Source organism: Hirundo rustica, chromosome 14 (genome assembly GCF_015227805.2).
Source record: "Hirundo rustica isolate bHirRus1 chromosome 14, bHirRus1.pri.v3, whole genome shotgun sequence".
Taxonomy (NCBI): Eukaryota; Metazoa; Chordata; class Aves; order Passeriformes; family Hirundinidae; genus Hirundo; species Hirundo rustica.
In genome coordinates, this window is record NC_053463.1 from 1496433 (window position 1) to 1514531 (window position 18099).

The window sequence follows — 18099 nt, forward strand, 5'->3', positions numbered from 1 at the left end:
GCCGGGCAGAGAAATGTTCCCTCTGCCTGTTCCACCCTTCCCCATGCTGTGACAGCCACTTTGGGAAGTTTCCTTTCATTCTCCAGCAGAAAACGCTGCCCAGTCTCTCCTCACCTCCCAGGGCAGCTTTGCTTCTGCACTGGAGGTGCAGGATGGAAAGAGGCGGCAGAGGCAAAAGCTGCCGCCTTAGATCAAAGATCAGCATTGCTGCTGCCTAGTCCTCTAGCAGTTCATGTTGTGCTGTCAACTTTTTAGATAAAATAAATTGCCATCACGTTTTGCAAGCTAGTAACGTGACTTTAATAACAGGAAGCCAACACAGTGTTGTTGGCTGAGCAAAAATGAGCAACTAAAAGGAACTTCCATTATGATTAACAGAACAAATAAAAGAGGAGCTCTGGCAGGAAGAAGCAGGGTGCTGTGATACACCTCCTGTCATAGCTCCTGTCATAGCAACCCACAAACCAATTTCTGAAATGTCAGCTTAGCGCAGCCTCCGTGCAAGGCCTGGAAATACCAAATAACACCTCGTCTCCACATCACTGCAGGAGCTTCAACACGCTGGTGGCAGCACGGATGGGATACTTCAAAGGGAGGGTCCCTGTCTCGGTAAGCCTGAAATTCTCAGCAGAATGTCCAGCCTTGACAGACACACCAAGCAAAGACAGAGTGCTTCTTCTGCCGCTGATGTCTTTGAAGTAAGGAACTCACAGAGGTAATTGTGAGGCATTTGCAGGCAGCATTCAAACCAGGCACAAACAATTCCAAGCTTCCAGCAGCTCTCGTTGCTGGTGTCCTCCCAGCAGCAGCTCTGGTCACCCTGCACGTCTGGGATGGCACCGTGCGTGCTGGAGTCCTGTCCTGGTTTGTGCTGGGATGGAATTCATTCTCTTCTCAGCAGCTGGTACAGTTTTGGGTTCAGTAGGGAGTAACGTTGGTGACACACTGATGGTTTGGCTGTTGCTGAGCAGCGCTTAACCTGAGCCAAGGACCTTTCCATGCCTCGTGCTCTCCCAGCCAGGAGGTGCACAAAAAGCTGGGAAGGAGCACAGCTGGGGCTGGTGACCCAAACTGGCCAAAGGGATATTCCACACCACAGAACACCACGCCCAGGATATGAACTGGGGGGAGAAGGCCAGAAGGAGCCAATTGCTGCTTGGGAACAGTGGCTGGACATCTGAGAGCAGGTGATGGGGGAGCAGTTGTGCTGTGCATCGTTAGTTTTGGCTGGGGTTTCTCTCTCTTTTCTCTCTTTTTTATGAGTGTTATCATTATGATTGCCACTGAATTTGTATTTCGTTAGGCTACTTGAAAGAAAAACCAGAGTAACACCCAGACATGGGGACATGGTGTGTTGTATGACCACCAAACGTGAAGGGACCTAAACAGAAAAAACACATTATGATTAACAGATAATTGTGGAGATTTGGAATCTGCCTCTGTCCTGACCTGAGGCTCGCTGCCAGCGAGGGCTGAAGCACCATCCAGAGAGCAGTACCCAGGGAACCCTAACTTAATCAATTCAGTCAGACAAGTGTCCTACTGTGCACAGCTCTGGGACTGTAGGCTGAGCTTACAAAGCATTGCAAAGGAGTAGAAGTGTTTACACAGAAAGACCAGGTTATTTATGTCCTAAGCAAACTCCACCTTGCTGCTGCTGTGATGAGTTCTTAACTTTCCCCTTGAATCAAAGGGATGCCACAGAGTATTCTACTTCTTAATCCTCCCAGAAAAGCCCTGGGACTTTCAAAAGCCTCTTTGTCCATAGACTGGTTTAGCAAGGTGTATTAAGGCATGCCCCAAAGCCCTGAATCCCAGGACCAGCTCCCTTTGCTGCACACACATGTGCAAATAAGCATACAGTGTGAGGAATTAGCACTTCTAGAGGTACTTGGTGCCTCATTATAGTCCTGTCTTAAAGATGTTTTATTGACTTCTCCATCTTGCATTTGACAAAGTGAAATGAGCACTTACCAGGTGTTGATTCGTATCCCAAAGGTGATGGTGCCTTAACGGAAAGGACCATATTTGAGAGGTATTGCTGGAAAGAATTCTGAATAGCCTCTGCTGTTAATTTATGCAAAGCAATGGGTGGTTCTGGCACCCTCACACCATCCATTCTAGGAAATGGCTTTCGTTGCCTAAAACATGCAGAAGGAATCACAGAACCACAGAATCACTGAGGTGGGAAAAGACCTCCAAGGCCATAAAGTGCAAGCTGTGTCCAATGCCTGCCTTGTCCCCAGCCCAGAGCACTGAGTGCCACCTCCAGCCCTTCCTGGGACACTCCAGGGATGGGGATCCAAACCTCCCTGGGCAAAAAGCCTGAGCACCCTTTCCGTGAAGAAATTCCTGCTGCTGTCCGAGCTGAGCCTCCCCTGGCCCAGGCTGAGGCCGTTCCCTCTCTTCCTGTCCCTGTTCCCTGGGAGCACAGCCCGACCCCCCCGGCTGTCCCCTCCTGTCAGGGACTTGTGCAGAGCCACAAAGGTTCCTCCTGAGCCTCCTTTTCTCCAGGCTCAGCCCCTTCCCAGCTCCCTCAGCCTCTCCTGGGGCTCCATTCCCTGCCCTGGGCACGCTCCAGCCCCTCGGTGTCTCTCCCCACGAGGGTCCCAGAACCGTTCCCAGCGCTCACGGTGTGAGCTCAGCAGTGCCAGCACAGGGGACAGTCACTGCCCTGCTCCTGCTGCCACACTGCAGCTGAGACACTGGTGTGCCACCGGCCTCTGGCCCTCCTAGGCACACCTGGGCTCGTGTTCAGCCAACACTGAACAACATTCCCAGTTTCCCACCAGGCACCTTTCCAGTCACTGTTTCCCCAGCCTGGAACTGCGTGAGATCGTCGTGACCACAGTGCAGGACCTGGCACTTTGCCTCACTGAATCTCACACTGCTGGCCTCAGCCCATGGATCCAGCCTGTCCTGACCCCACTGCAGAGCTTCCTGCCCTCCAGCACATCCACACCTGCCCGACTCAGTGCGGTATGTGAACTTACTGACAGTGCACGCCATCCCCTCGTCCAGATCGTCAATAAAGACATTAAACCTCAGGAAGAGCTTACCTGGCTTTAATTGCTGCAAAAGCCTGTAAAGACATTTTGAAAGCAGAATTAGCACAGTGCAGGCACAGGCCGGGCCTGGAGCTGTGTGTCTCTGGGAAGGGAGATGCTGATAGGTACCTTGGTGAAAAGAAGTGTGTCCCTCTGATTTCTTAGAGCCTCCAGCTCCTGAACATCATGACTGACTGAATCCCTCTGCCTCTTGTGACTATTCATCTCTATCTCAATCCGATAAATTTGTTGCTCCTCATAGTCGTTGAGAACTTTCAGGACGTTTCCTTTTTTGTTCTCTAACTTCTTATGCATCTCCTCAAACAAGTCCTCCACCTGTGCCCTCAGCTGGCTGTCTCCGCTCTATTAAGAAAACAATTTCAAAATTGTAAGGGACATTTTCGACATGAGCTCTCACTCAGAAAAAAATCTGTCTTTCTTCTGGGATGAGAGAAGTAACTAAACACTGAAGGTTGGAAAAATAAAAAAGCCACACACCAGCCGCTCATCAAGAGGCACGGACTCTCAAGCCTGACTAAGAATGTAGCCCCCAGACTGGAAAGAAAGTTATGCACCGTCCTTTCTCAAAGAAGACACATCAAAAATATGTGAGAAACCACCCAGGAACTAAAAAAAGCTTCAAAATCCTTCTGGGGAAGGGCAAAAGAAAACTTTATCTCATCATTTACCAGCAAGCAACCACCCCAAGGTGATATGGGACCTTGAAACAAACCTTTAGGTCCTCCACTTGTTTCAGCAGCTTTGCTATGGTTTGATCCAGCGCAGCTTCCTGGTTTTTCAGTGTTTCCAGAGTTCCGGGATAAGATATCTACAGATATAAGCGGAAGGAGATATCAGGACAGGACTGGCATAATGCACGAGATCAGCAGCTTTATCCACAGGGGTTAAGCTAGACTGGCAGCAGGTTTGCTCACTGCATGCTCTCAGGACAAATCAGTAGATAAAGATTTTATCCCCGAACAAATGCCACGATTACAAGCACAAAAAAAAAAAAAAAAGACAATTTGAAGCTGAAAACTGTTCATGTGCACAAGCCACATATAAAGCTATTTCCTCTGTTGGCACTTTTCTTTCTGTTACTCTGTCATTAATTATCTTTGCTTAAGTGCAGCTCAGGCTCATATTCGGCTTGGACGCGCACCAAGAGCTAAAACCTTCCAGGAGCACTCAGTCCCACCAGTCCGGCCAAACTCTTCCCTCGGGAGGGGAAAAAAGCGTTTACAACACCTTGTTTTGTATCTCAAGGGCCAAACCCAGAGAGAATCTGCGACAAAACCGAGAATAAAAGCCCAGGGTTGCAATTTAGCCCCATCCCGGGTCTGCAATTCCGGAACTCAGGAGCCGCCCCCGTGCCACGGGCAGCTCTCCGGGGTTTTCCGGGCACAATCCGTGCCCATCCCACCGTGCCAGCAGCCCCTCACCTGAGCTTCGCCGAAAGCCTCCTCCAGGCTGATGATCTTGTGGTTCTTGTGGGAGACGATGGAGCACAGGATGCAGACGCAGTCCCAGTCGTTCTCACAGAAGCACTCCAGCAGTTTGCCGTGCTTGGGGCATTTCCTCTCGGCCAGAACCTGGGCATCGCAGGGCTCCACCAGCACGTGGTTCTGGGCGTTCTTGCTGCCGTGCTTGCTCAGGTGGGCTTGGCACAGCGAGGCCTCGCAGCTCACGCACGTCTTCACTGCGGGCAGAGGCTCCTGGAGGCAGAAATCGCACAGAACCACCTTCTCCGGCCGGCCCGAGCTTTCCCCCTTCTCCTCGCCCGGCCCTTCCTGCTCCGGCGGCTCTTGTTGCGCGGGAGCATCCATGAACTTGTGCACGATGTTGCGCAGGAGGAAGTTGGGCCGCAGCTCGCCGCCGGGCGAGTGGCAGAGCGGGCAGCGGGCAGCGCTCTGCGGGCTCCGCAGCGCCTGCTTGATGCACGGCCTGCAGAAGCTGTGGTTGCAGCTCAGCGACACCGGGTCCTTGTAAACGTCCAGGCAGATGGGACAGGTCAGCTCTTCCCTCAGCCCGGCCATAGCCTCTGTCCCGGCCATGGCGCCGCAGTTCCGGGGCTGGGCTGGGTGCCTGAGGGAGGGCTCTGCTGGGAAACGAAAGGAAAATGCCGTGCGGAAGAGAAGCAGCCTTCACCCCGTCGGCTGAAAGCCGCTGCCTCCTCCCCTTGGCCAGGGAGGGTCATTTCCCCCCTCTCTCCGGCTTCCTGCCTCTCCGTGCCCTGCAGGAAAGGGCCGTGGTGTTGAGGGGGAAAAAAAAAAAAATTGTAACAAGTCGTGTTTAATTAAGTCTTGGGAATGCCTTTCGGTTTACCCGACAGGGCTTTGTCCTGTGTGCAAATGGTTATCTCAGCTGTAAAGGCTGTGAGCCTGAGCGATGCTGATAAGAAGGAATGTCCTGGCCAGACCGCAGCAATGGGATGCATTCAAAGAGAAGAAACGTTTTTGGAAGCCTGTGACCAAAAAAGAATCATTGGAGGAATGGGATGTTCCCCAAATGACCAGCCGAGACCCTCAAAAGAACACTATTCCAATGAAAATAAACTCCAAGAAGTGATTTAAATAAGCAGAAAATTCAGGGAGTGTTTAGCATATCAGTATGAGTTTGGGGAAGTGTATTGAATATATAAAAGTTACATAGATTTAAACTGGTCCGTTAGCAAGGTGTGATGTGTATAATAAATAGGGAGTTACGCCCCACATGCCTGGGGGCTGAAATAAAGTAATGCCGCTTTCTAATATTGAAATGACAGTGTTAGAGAGTTTAATTCCCTCTTTTCAGTGACAACAGGCCAAACTCTGCGCAGCAGCTCGAGGCTGAGAGCGTGCACACTTTGAGGGGAACATGGCAGAAGGTCCAGCCCTGCTTTGATGGGTCAGGAAATGAGGCAGGAAGGAAAGCTGGGAGGAATCCTCGTGGGCGGGGAGCTGGGACAGCTGGACCAGCAGCCAGAGAGCAAAGGAACCAAACCTGTTCCCCTTTACAAAGACACCTGGATGGACCTGGACAACAACCTGGGACTGATGAACCCTGAGCGGGCACGGGTTACTTAAGTGCAGCCTCCAGAGCCCCTGGGCAGACCTTGTGTGGCACAGGGCCGAGGTCCCTGTCGGGGAGCTCCTGTGCCAGCAGAACCCAGCAGGATTTGGTGTCAGACGTCACTGCTCAGGGCACAGGTGGGAGCTGAAACGCTGAAAAGCAGCCCAGGACAGCTCAGTGTGCCAGGAGATAAGTAACACTGCTTCCCTCCCCTCCAGCAGCCACACGGAGCTACTCCAAAAAAGCACCCATCTGTGTGAAAAGGAGTTGTTTTATCACAAAGTTATGCCAAAATAAAACCAGTCATGCTGGGATTTTTCCCAAATGCCCGGAAGTAATTGCTGGGACCAACGGAACCGTTGGGCTGGTGTCAACGTTCACCAACAGCTCCCTTCAGACTCTAGGTCTGCTTGCAGGAGTTATCTTCAATAAACAATTGTTCAATACAGTGTCTGTGCTTTATTTTCCAGGAGGCTGCCTGGGAATGCAGTGTTGGAGGCACAGGTATGGCTGGGAGGACAAACATCAGCTCTGGGTCTGTCCCTCCCTGCAGACCCTTCCTTTGTGTGCCCCTCTCCCTCCTGGGAACCCAACTCCAGTGTCTCTGCTCCACGAGTGCCCACCCTGGGCACCCCGTGGCTGGCTGTCCCAGCTGCATTCCCACATTTCCCCCCTCCAAATTCATGTTTTCACCTCTCTGGGTGCGATTGGCAGCGCAGTGCCTGATGTATCTCAGAACAACATTCCTCTTTGGTGGCCTTGAAGCCTGCTGGGTTTGGAAAGCGGCAGGGAGCAGGCTTTCCATCAGCTGTGCCCTCTGGGTGCAGCAGTGGCAGGGATGAGGGGCTGGGTTTGGGGTGGGAGGCTGGTTCCGGCTGGGGGACCCACACTGGGCTCCCACAGATGTGCTGGAGACAGGCAGGTGTAGAGCTGCTGCCTAAATCACTGCAAACCAGCCCAAGGCAGCAGCTGGCACAGCTCAGCACCTTGCAGAGCTGCTCCTTTGGGCTGCTGGGATCCTCCAGCCTGGCAGCATCACTGACCCGTGCTGTGGATAAAATCAGTGCAGCCTCTCCAGCCTGGTGAACCCTCACAGGGGCACGGCTGGCATGGGGTGCCCGGGGCAGCTGTGCCCGTGCTGGGCCTGCCCAGGCCTTCCAAACATCCCTTCCAGAGCCTGGACTGCCACAGGGACCAGGACACCAGGACACCAGGACACTACGACGCCAGGACACCAGCACACCAGGACACCAGGACACGGCTGTGCCCCTGGAAGAGCAGTTTGGCTCCCAGGGCCTGCTCTCCTGGCCCCAGGGGCTCTCCAGGTGCCATCCTGAGCCAGGACACCACGGCCATGCCCCACTTTGGCTCCCAGGGCCTGCTCTCCTGGCTCCAGGGGCTCTCCAGGTGCCATCCTGAGCCAGGACACCACGGCTGTGCCCCACTTTGTCTCCCAGGGCCTGCTCTCCTGGCCCCAGGGGCTCTCCACGTGCCATCCTGAGCTGCACAGCTGCCGCATCACCACCTGGAGCCTTTCCACACTTTTTCCTGCACTCTTTTTCATCACTCCAGACTACCTCAGGAGCATGCCCTGCTTCATTCTTCACCCACTCCACCTGGGGACTTTCTTTGGCCAGGGGTCCTATGGCAGTGGCCCCACTCGAAGCCCAGAGCCCAGGTTTTTCCTGCATGAGTCAAACTGGGGGAAGCCACACTTCAAATAGCAACAGAGAGGGATGTTCCCAGGCAGGAGCTGCATCCCTGGCAGCTGGGAGGCTCTGCCACCCTCTTGGCACTGGCACCGCCCCACTGCCAGCCAGGCAGAGCAAAACGCCTCACCCCGAGCAGACTTGCACTAAAAACTAAAGTATAGCAGCACAAATGTCTTCCTTTTTTTGTTCTTTCCACTTTATAGTATATATGTTATCGTTTATTTATAGGCAGATCACTTCACTATTTACAGTACATGAGCGTAGAGATTCTACAGTCTTTTTGATGTAAACAAGAAACTCCACGGCAGGGGAGTCTGGAAAAAGAAGCCAGTTCTGAAGTATTTACACAATTTAAAATAGAACTTTTATACCCACTGGATAGATATAGAGAATACATTGAGCGATTTGGTTAAATTATCTATGAAACTATAGAATCTGACAATGTAAAAATACAAGAAAACGTTCTCTCATTTTAGAAGGTAGACAGTTAAATCACACTAGAAATAAATCTCTTTTGTTTTTTTAAAAATAATAACAATAATAATAAAGGAAAGGCATAAGAATCCATGCCATCTCTTAAGGTTAAAGTATATTACATAAATAAGGACACAACAGAACGGAACCGGGGGAAAAATTAAGTGAAATATAAAAAAAAAAAACCAAAACCACTACCAATTAAAAAAAAAAAAGTACTAAAAACTTGATTCTTAATCATAGAGGAATCAATTCTGCTGCTTTTACTTATTCTGCAAGTAGAAAATTGCAGAGTTAAGTAGTACTTACTCAGCGTGAGCAAGGGAGGCAGAATTGGCCCCTAATAATCATGAGCAGTGTCCTTTTACATAGAAAAAAATTAAAAAAAAAAAAAAAAGGAGAAAAAGACAGAATTCAGCTTTTTTTTATAAATAAGAAAGCAGATGTGCCCCTTTTTAGGTGAAATTCTTACACCTTTCTCAAGAAATGCATCAACTGAACCGTTCTCTCTCTTTCTCACATGCACTCACACACTCCCTCCCCGACTCCTGCTGCTGCCCCTGGCCCCGGGGAGGGCGAGGGAAGAGGAATGAAACCCCAAAATGAAACCCCAAAATGAAACCCCAAGGCTGCATTTGGCTCTGTATTGCTTGAGATTGTCAGGGCTGCACTTAGAACAGAACGGTGTCGGGTTCAGCTCCAACACCGGTGTAGCTCAGGACTCGGCAGACCTCCGGAAAGAGAAAAAAAATCCCCCCCCAAAAAAAGGAGAAAACCGTGTTGATCTGCAAAACTCATTTGCATGGCCCAGAGCTGAGATCAGGCTCAGGGCTGTAACGTGCTGACAGAACGACGCGCGGCCCAGGCAGCTGCGCTGAGGAATCGAGAGAAACCTTTGCTTTGGGGCAGCATCCAACCTAAAACCTGGGATTGTCCTCTGCATTCAGCCCACACACTCAGAAACTCAGTTTGCTCCTCCCTGCGGAGCCTCAGGGACACGCTGGATTCCAGCCAGAAACCTGCTGCCCCCCCCGAACAACGAGTTTTTCTGGGGCAAACCTGTGCAAAACGAGCAAAGGGGGCATTTTATCAGAAACTCTTCACACATTCGGCGTTTCCCCACGGCACCTGCAGCAAACGGCTGGGGGACGTTCTATACGTACACAGTTTTAAAAAAATAAATCTCCTCCCGCCTTTATTGCCTACCAGAAGAAACCCTTTTGCTCCCAGGTTTCTCCTGCCCATCCTTCAGCCCCTCGCAGGGGGCTGGGGTGCGAGGGGTCCCTTTTTGAGGGGCACCCACGGTGATTCCAAAGGCTGGGTGGGGTGTAAAGGCAATCCTTGGGAAAAGGGGGGGGTGCCCAGTCCCTGGCAGCTCCTGCAAAGCTCTGGGCACCTCTGGCAATGCCTGGGCGCTGCTTTGCTCCTGCCCCATTTTCCCTTGTCAGCATCCAAAGCTTAGGCAGCTCAGCAGGGAGCTCTCAGCTGCCCCTGTGCCCGACCCACCTTCCTGCAGAATCGAGTGCTGGGAGCTAAAGACACCTTTAGAGTTAGAAAAAAAATCCCCACGAAAACTTAAAAAAAAAAATAAAATTGTTTTTCAACCAGTCCTAAAAGGTGGGGGGAAGCCACAGGGCAGGCAGCACACAGCCCAAGGGGCTCTAAGCATAGTGCATTAGTCCTGGAAAAGAAAGATTTTTTGGGGGGAGGAGGGAAAAGGAACCATCCCAAGCGAATGGGAAAAAAAAATAAAATAAAAAACCCAAACCAAAACCAAGAAAACCCAACCCCACTTATAGGCTTCAGGCACCACGAAGACCACTTATTGCATCTGTTCCTACCCTAGGGCTGCAGTACTGATGAGCTCTGTGCAGGAACAGCTCTCCCCTTCCCCAGCACCGGCTCGGGGCCCGACCCAGGGCACCCAGCCACAGGGAAACACTGGGAAATTCTGGATCTGGGTTTGCCAAAACCAGTGCTTGGGAAGTGATGGCTGATCCCCTGGAGCGGGCTGGAGCCCCCCCAGCTCTGCGCTAACCCTTCCCCTCCACCACCCTTGATGCATCCCCAGCGGGGCCCGGCCATGGGTGCCTCCAGCTGAGTGGGAGATGGAAGAATTCCACTTATTTGCCTTTTTTTTTTTTTTTTTCTTTTCTTTTTGCCTTTTTTTTTTTTTTTTTCTTTTTTTTTTCCTTGGTTGCTTTTTTTTTTTTTTTTTCTTTTTTTTCTTCTTTTGGATTGATCTTTTTTTCTGAAAAACATCAGCACAGCACAGGACAGTACTACCCACCCTAAATGTGTCGCTATATACATTCTACATAAGCTCTATAGCAATCACATGTAAACATCATCATCGTGAGGAAATACTAGGACAGAAAAAGGCAAAGCTACAATGAGGCAATTGCCAATAGCAGATGCTCGGTCTCGGCCAAGAGCTGCTCGCGGTCGCTGAGGTGGGATGAGAACAGGGCGGGTTTTGGGGTGGGGAGAGACGCCAGATTTCACTGCCGAGGCTGAAGTGGCACAAGGGCCGTTCCCCGGCAGCGATCGTCACCGGCGGCGCCTCGGGGACCCCGCGCTGGCCTCTGGGCCCTGGCGCTGCCGGGCCGGGTGTTGTCAGAACCACGGCTCTCCCGAGGGGAACAGCCAGGGAACTGTGCTGGTGTCGGCGCTGCCGGCGTTCCTGCTCCCGCCAGAGCCCGGCTGCGCTCCGGCCCCCGAGCCAGGGGCCACCCCGGCAGGGCTCCGGCGCTCGGTGTCGCATCCCGTGCCATTTCCGAGGCTTTGGTCACTCTCCCTGCAGGACGGAACATACCCAGGGAACCGGGGAGAGAACCCCCCGAGTCGTGGGGAGACCCCAGGAGACTCTAATCTATCTATTGGCAGAGTTAAGGCTATAATATTCTATCTACAGAGGATGGCTGAATCCCTAGCGGTCTCTGGGGCTCGAAAATAAAAGGAGAAGGTGGCAATGGCTTGAGGAGCGGCAAGATCCCCGCTCCCGTGGGAAAAGAGTGCCTCTGGCCGGCTGGTGGTGGGCTTTGCTCCGGCTGGTGGAGGGCTGCGTCCCCACCCCACCGCAGCCACGCGCCGAGGGCAAGTGCACGAGTAAATGTGGCATTTAATCCAGCCCCGAGCGCCCTCGGCCGGGGGCAGAGCTGTGCCCCGGGGCGCTGGCGGGCGTGGGACGGGGCCGGGCTGTGGGTGGGTGCTGGGACCTGTATGGCTTATCAGCTACGGGGCAGGGTGCTGGGCGGGTGTTCGGTGTGGGTGCTGTGCCCCACACCTCTCCGCATTTGGGCTGGACTTTGGGCTGGGTTTGGGGCTGGACTTTGGGCTGGGTTTGGGGCTGGACTTTGGGCTGGGTTTGGGGCTGGCTGCCCAGCGGGAAGCACGGACAGCTTTTCTCGCCCCGCTTGCTTTGCAGGGTGTGGAAGCGAGCGTGGATCAAGCCACAGGGCCTGGCCAGTCTCCCAGCCACCCAAGGGGCTGGAGAGGAGCCAGCTCCTCCACACGGACCGGACACATCCATCCTGTGCCAGCAGGACCCACCGAGCCGGGCCTGGCTGGCCCAGCCCCTCTCTCCTGGCTCCAGCAGGGCCGGAGCAGCGCTGGCTGCGGGCACTGCATCCCTGTCCCACCCTCTGCAGCCTGCAAAGCCCCGGCTCCATCACCCAGCTCAGCACGGGGGTGATGCTGGGGGGGCTCGGGCCACCCCAGCACGAAGAATGGCTTTGACAGCAAAGTGGGTGACCCCGGGGCAAGCACCGAGCACCCCGGTTTGCCAGCAGGGGAGGCAGGGGAATGTCAGCTCCGTGGCTGCTCTGACCCCCCATTTGCTGAGTGGCAAGTGCCTCATTACAGTGCATAGTTAAAAATCAAGGAAGCGGTACAATAAATCTGAATTACAGTACATCTGAGCCATAAATACTTTTTTTTTTTTTTAAGTATATACTTTTTTTTTTTTTCCTCTTCTTCTATTAAAAATTAGTTTATAATCCTGATTCTATTCACAATGAACAATTTCATCATCACACACTACGGACAAAAAGAAAATGTTATGGTGAACACAGCTGCAACTCCACGGCGGGAGCATGGGGAGGGCCGGGAGCGGGGAGAGGGGCCGGGGGGCTCCTAGGCTCACCCTAAAACAACCAGTCAGAAGCAGAGGGGGGGACTAACGTGTGGCAGTGAGACATCAACACCATGGGGACTCACAGACAGAAGCAGCTTTGTTCAATGTAAACATCGATCAGGGGACAGCAGTCTCTCTCTCGCGGGCGTGCTCTCGCTCTCTCTCGCTCTCTCTCGCTTGCCATAGACTGAATAATTTCTTTGAAAACGTAAACATATTGGAAGTGCCTTGACTGAGGTATTGAGGTATTCCTCCAAGGTTAAGGCTGTTACCGATGCAGGCTGAGCTGGGCCTCCTGCAGCAAGCTGTCGAAATCCATGGTCTCGTACTTGCTTTTCACCGGAGCTGGGGAGGACTCGTCCGTGCCGCAATCTGGGGATGGCAGGGACACAAGGCAGCCGGGTCAGTGACTGGGGTGGGGATCAGCGTCCTCTCTGCCTCACTGAGGGGGAAACTGAGGCACAGCAGGGCGCTGCTCAGTGCCCTGCCACTGCACAGGCAGGCTGCACGCAGCGGTGATGGTGACAGGACTGGGGCAGAGGGGCTGCAGCCAGCTGGGCAGGGCACACGGCTCTGACATTCACTGCCAGGGCTGAAAAAATCTGCTGAATTTGGAGGGGCTGGCACGGGGCTACCCCACGGGAGCCATGCTGGTGGCAGAGCCAGCCTGCTCCACTGCCAGCCCTCTGCCAGGAGCTGAACACGGGGTGCCCCTGGAAAGCCCAGGGAATTCAGCAGAGCTAAGGCTGAATTTCACAGCAGCTTAACGTTTCGGGTGTGTATTTTTGAGTGGTTGCATTCCACCTCTGCCTGGGGGCTCCCCTTCTCACCCTGCAGCAGGATGAGCAGGGTTTTGGCAATGAGCCGGGCTGTGCAGGAAGGGGGTGAGTGGTGGCTCTGCAGAAATCAGGTGAGGAGCACTGAGGGGGCTTCTCTCGGCCAGGGGGGCAGCTCTGGCCTCCCTCCCCACAGCACTGCACAGCCACCATCTCCTCATGGGGTGCTACCCGGTTCCTAACTTCTCTGTGCCCAAAATGGGAGGCTCTGGGATTTATTCAGATGAACAACGGACATTTGTGCCCACAATCAAAGTCAAGGGGTGGCTGCTCTAAGCAGAGCAGATGCTGCAAGGCGATAAAAAAATCAGGGAGTACTTGTATCAGATGGGGCATCTGGACGTAAGTCAAGACTTGGGGCTTTATTTTCTGGACCTCAGTCTTTCACTCATCAAGTGGGATCCAGAACCCTTCAGCCCCTGCAGAGGGTACAGCAATAAACATGCAGTGTTGGTGGAACACCTGAAGCAAGGAGGGCTGGGCAAAGCCTGGGACACATTTCTCTTGCAGGACGAGCTCAGGGTTTGGCTCCTGGCCCTCAGCTCAGCTGCAGCCCTGGTGGCACAGTCACTGAGACCTCGCTGCAGCACCGGGAGGATTAATGTCACCACGGCACATTTCAGTGCTGTCACTTTGGCTCCGGAGCGCACGGGCAGCGTGGTGGATCTGTCCTGCAGGGCAGCAAACCACCCACATCACCTCTTGGGCTAGTGAAACGTTGCTGACTGCCTTCTCTAATGCCTGGGAAGGGTTTTCTGCTGGAAAGCCTCCAGCACTGTGCAAAAACTCAGCAGACACAGGACGGGCAGCGCTCAGCTGAGACCCGGCAGCCCCGGGCTGTGATGCTACATTTTGCAGCCAACACACCCTGAGGCCTCACACCAGGTTTTTTTCCCTTCTCCCCAGTTTGCCAATCCACCTGTCTGAGCCGTGAGCAGTTCCACGAGCCGTAGGAAAGCCACAGGGCTTTTCCTGCAGGCTCGGAAGGTGTTTGGGATCCCCGCGTGAGCGGGGCTCAGCGGTGCAGTGTGCTGTAACAGCTCTGTGCTGATAAAAGAGACAAAGCAGCTGCTGCTTCCTCACCCAGGTCGGCGTATCTGGTCCAGAAGAAGCGCCCCAGGCCACCAGAGCTGAGCTGGAAGGAGGGCTCGTTCCTCTTCCTGAGCGAGGGGCCGTTCTTCAGCGATAAGGCGGCGTGCTCGGAATACCGGTACGTGATGAAGCCGTACTTCTCCCCCCTGAGCAACCAGAGAGAGAATTCAAGATGTGATGAGCCCCACAGCCCTTGTGATGCAGCACTACACCCCTGGCCCGTCATTCTTCCACTGCTCCGTCCCACGGATGCCCTTGGATCCCCGGACACACTGAATCTCCTTGACCGAAGCACCAAGACCGAGGGCTCGGCTGACCCGTTGATGTGGCACTGGCAGTGCTGTGGGGCTTGGGGAGAGGAGCTGCCTGTAGCTGCTGGAGCCCTGGACCACAGCTCACCTGTTAGTCCTGGACAGGACCTGACACTCCACGATTTCACCAAACACCTCGAAGCGCTTCTTCAGCTCGCTGGAGCTCATGCTGCTGGAGAGGTTTCTGATGTACACCACCCGGCCTTCCCCCTGCCAAAGCAACCAAAAGCTTTCAGGCTTGGAGCCTGCACCTCTGTGCTGCTGATGGGCTGTGGAGGAGCCCCTGCAAGCCAGCACTGCCGTGGACACACTGACATCTCCACTGTGTCACCCCCAGCACAGCCATAACCAGGCTGCAGCAGCCGCTGCCCCCTTCTCTTTTTTAAAATTCTCCTGCGTTCTTGAAGCTCCTTCAGCTTCTCCTGGCAAACATGGGATATATTCCCAAATATTGCCAGGGGCAAAATCCAGTTGCATTGCAATTGGAAAAAGTGCCAAAGCAGTGTGTGTGTGTGTGTGTGAGTGTGTGAATGAGTGAGTGAGTGAGTGTGTGAGCACAACAGTAGGGAGCACCAATTTACTCTGCCGCCTGCCCACCCCTCTCCCAGCTCCCAGCACGTGCCCACGGCTTCCTGGTGCACGAGGACGCAGCGGGGCCACATCTGTGACAGCTGAGCAGCTTCAGGGATTCCCCAGTTCGCCCCACAGAGTGCCAGTGCCAAGAGCACTGAGGCACCAGCGTAGGCTGCTCCGGGCATCCCCGTGCCAAGGACTCCGTGTGTTGCCAGTCGCTGGCGGCTCCCTCTGCACGTTGGGTTTTCCTCTCCCCCCTCCACCCCCGTGTCCTTGTTTAACGCTGGCCTCGCACCAAGGGATGCTGAAGCCAGGGCTCCACTGGTGCTTTTTGGAGCAGATGAGCCGAGGGCTGGGGTTGCTTTGTCCCCGTGGGGTCCTTGCTCACTTACCATGGCCTTCTCCCGTCTCTTCAGCTGGCCCCGCTGCCCGCTCCCGCCCTGACACTGCTCGCCGTTCTCACACCTGCAAGGGAGGGACAGGAGGTCAGCCCGGGGCTGGGGGAGCTGCTGGGAGAGCTGCAAACATCACTGAGAAGCTGAGACACCCACAGGAGTGGGTGGGCACTCAGGGGCACTGGGAGCCAAGGAGAGGCTGGGGTCTGGAAACACTGGAAAGGACACCGGGGAGGTTTTTCTCGTAGATGCCAGGCCTGGCTTGGGTCCCTAGTTTGGGTGCCTGCCCACACCCTGTCACCCATGGAGCACCCCCCCAGCTGCTTCGTTCTTCCACTGCTCCCTCAGGCCGTGGCTGATGCTTGCAGCAGCGGCTGATGCAGTACCAATTCTTTCCATAGTTCTTCTTTCATTAATTAGCATCTTTAGCGCTGGTGCCAGCACAGCAGAGCGCACTGGGGCTGCCCCGCGCCACGCTGAAAATTCAGGGGGCAAAACCAGCCCCGAAGTCCCCGCGCCGCCCGTACCTGAAGGTGCGTCTGCTGGCAGGTGACCGCGAGCGGCAGCACGAGGAGCCCGAGCTGGACCTGCTCCGGGAGCAGTAATGCAAACTGGTCCTGGAAAGGGGGTTTCTCCTCAGGCACAGCTTGGTGTTGCCATGCTCCTCCTCTTCCTCCTCCTCCTCCTCTTCCTCCTCCTCCTCCTCCTCCACGGGGGAGCCGCTCTCACTGCAGCTGTCCTCGAAGACGGTGTCGTACTCGGGGGTCTTGCAGAACACCATGTCCTCGTCGTCGAGGGCACTGTCCAGAAAGCCAAAGTGCTTCGTCAAGCTGGCTCTGATCTCCTGGTCTCTCAGCTGCTTGACGCCGTCCTTCCACAGCATCTCCGTGCCCGCGTCCTTGCCGAGCTCCAGCCCCTGGTAGTGGGCGGCCGGGACCCTCCTCTTGTGCTCCGTCTCCACCTGGCTCGGGGGCTCCCAGGACTTGAGCACCTTCCTCTGCAGGGCGGCCTCGGGTTTCAGCACCTGGCAGTAGTCGTGGTCCCCGAAGGAGCGGGAGAAGGGTCTCTTGAGCAAGCCCTGCTGCTCGGGGAGCGGGCGCCCGCCCGCCCGGCTCAGGTGGGCGAACAGCTCCGTCCTCTCCGGGTGCTTCCTGGGGGCTTTGCTCGAGGCTGCCACGTCCCCGGCGCCCCCGGGGCTGCGGGACAGCCCGTCCTCCTTCCCTGGCTCCTGGGGGATGTCTGGCTTGTACAGGTCCTCCTCGGCGGGTTTGTAGGGCGGGGTGGTGGGCGGTGTGAGACCTGAACCCCCCAAAGAAAGGGCGGGAGTCAGCTCTGCCCCCTCCGTGCTGCGCGGCCCCACGCCAGTCCTGGGCTGCACCCACAGCCTCATCCAGTGGCACTTGGGGGAACAAGAAGGATGCCTTGATCCCAGTAGGGACCAGAGGACTCTCCCTTCCCTCCTGGCTCAGGCAGGGCCCCCCCTGAGCAGCTCCTCCCACCCCAAACGCATTCCGGTGCTCGGATGTGGTGGTGCACAGGGAGTCTCCTGTGCCTGCAGTGGCAAGGGGACAAAGGTGTCCCCTTGGCTGGGTAGGCTGGAACTGATGGCTCCAGGCTGATTTTAGGGTAAATGAGCCCCTCCCACCCCCCAGAGGAGATTTGAAACTAAAGAATTCAAAGCCTGTCCTACCTGCTGTCCCGCACAGCTCCACAGTCAGCATTGGCTCAAAGTTTCTCTTCCCAAAGGTTGGGTCACTGGAGAAGAGCAGAAAATCAGCAGAGAGAAAGTGTTCAGGTGAACCACAGCCCCAAAACCCAAAAGAAAGCTGAGAAAACACTGCTCAGGACTGAACTCTCCCACCCTGGCTGATGGAGCAACCCCACAAGAGCAGTGGGGTCAGCATCTCCAGGGCACACACACAATGCCCTGCGCTGGGCATGGGACTGTCCCAGCTCCCTGCAGCCTGTGGCTCCCCACAGCCCCGTGCCCAGCTGGCTGTGCTCTGCAAACACAGAGCCCTGCCCAGCCACCACCACCCCAGGCAGTTTCCAGCCCCAGCCTGGTTCGCTCAGCCCCATCTGCACTTACGTTTGTGCCAAGGACAGCGTGAGACACCGGGGTGTTTCTGCAAGGCAGGAGAGAAGCGGGTTACCAGTGGAGCTGTGTCCCTGCAGCGCCCACTGAGGGCTTTGCCCACAGGACAGGGACGGCTCACGCTGCCAGGGCTGAGCCATTCCTGCACTTGCAGCTTGCTGGGGTCTTGGGGCACCACTGCAGCTGAACCCCAGAGCCCAGATCCAGGGGGAGAATCTGGAGGGATGAGGCAACCTAACCCCAGCTGGGTTAAGGCCACGCCAACTCCTTCACCTCATTATGAGGATGGGGAAACTGAGGCAGAAGACGCCCGTGGATTAAAAAAACACCCCAAAAGAGAACAGACCCCCAGCTCCCCATGCATGGCACCCCACAGCC

General features: G+C 55.0%; 2 protein-coding genes across 2 annotated transcripts in view; both read right to left on the reverse strand.

The window, feature by feature from the left end:
* Window positions 1–276: 276 nt before the first annotated feature.
* LOC120759391 (E3 ubiquitin/ISG15 ligase TRIM25-like) lies at window positions 277–5202 on the reverse strand. Its single transcript, XM_040078569.2, has 6 exons — window positions 4490–5202; window positions 3781–3876; window positions 3177–3410; window positions 3060–3082; window positions 1975–2141; window positions 277–1381 (listed from the first exon to the last, which is right to left on the reverse strand). Exons 1-6 carry the CDS (start codon window positions 5099–5101, stop codon window positions 1305–1307), a joined length of 1209 nt encoding a protein of 402 aa, XP_039934503.1. The 5' UTR covers window positions 5102–5202; the 3' UTR covers window positions 277–1304.
* A 5352-nt stretch (window positions 5203–10554) lies between these two features.
* Window positions 10555–18099, reverse strand: part of PPARGC1B (PPARG coactivator 1 beta) — a 45853-nt gene continuing 38308 nt past the window's right edge. Inside the window, exons 6-12 of the mRNA XM_040078493.2 lie at window positions 17716–17752; window positions 17317–17381; window positions 16154–16925; window positions 15624–15696; window positions 14747–14868; window positions 14339–14493; window positions 10555–12791 (exon numbers count right to left, since the gene is read on the reverse strand). Coding sequence (XP_039934427.1) covers window positions 12688–12791; window positions 14339–14493; window positions 14747–14868; window positions 15624–15696; window positions 16154–16925; window positions 17317–17381; window positions 17716–17752 — 1328 coding nt within the window. The 3' untranslated portion in view covers window positions 10555–12687. The remainder of the gene's footprint in view (window positions 12792–14338; window positions 14494–14746; window positions 14869–15623; window positions 15697–16153; window positions 16926–17316; window positions 17382–17715; window positions 17753–18099) is intronic.

Bases quoted from the DNA above. Each gene is read 5' to 3' on its own strand.
- LOC120759391 (XM_040078569.2), bottom strand. From the start codon at position 5,101: ATGGCCGGGACAGAGGCTATGGCCGGGCTGAGGGAAGAGCTGACCTGT. The intron at 3,877-4,489 runs GTGAGGGGCTGC...TTATATCTGTAG, and splicing joins AGGCTTTCGGCGAAGCTCAG to ATATCTTATCCCGGAACTCT. The intron at 1,382-1,974 runs GTAAGTGCTCAT...TTTTCTGTTTAG, and splicing joins GGGATACGAATCAACACCTG to GTCCCTTCACGTTTGGTGGT.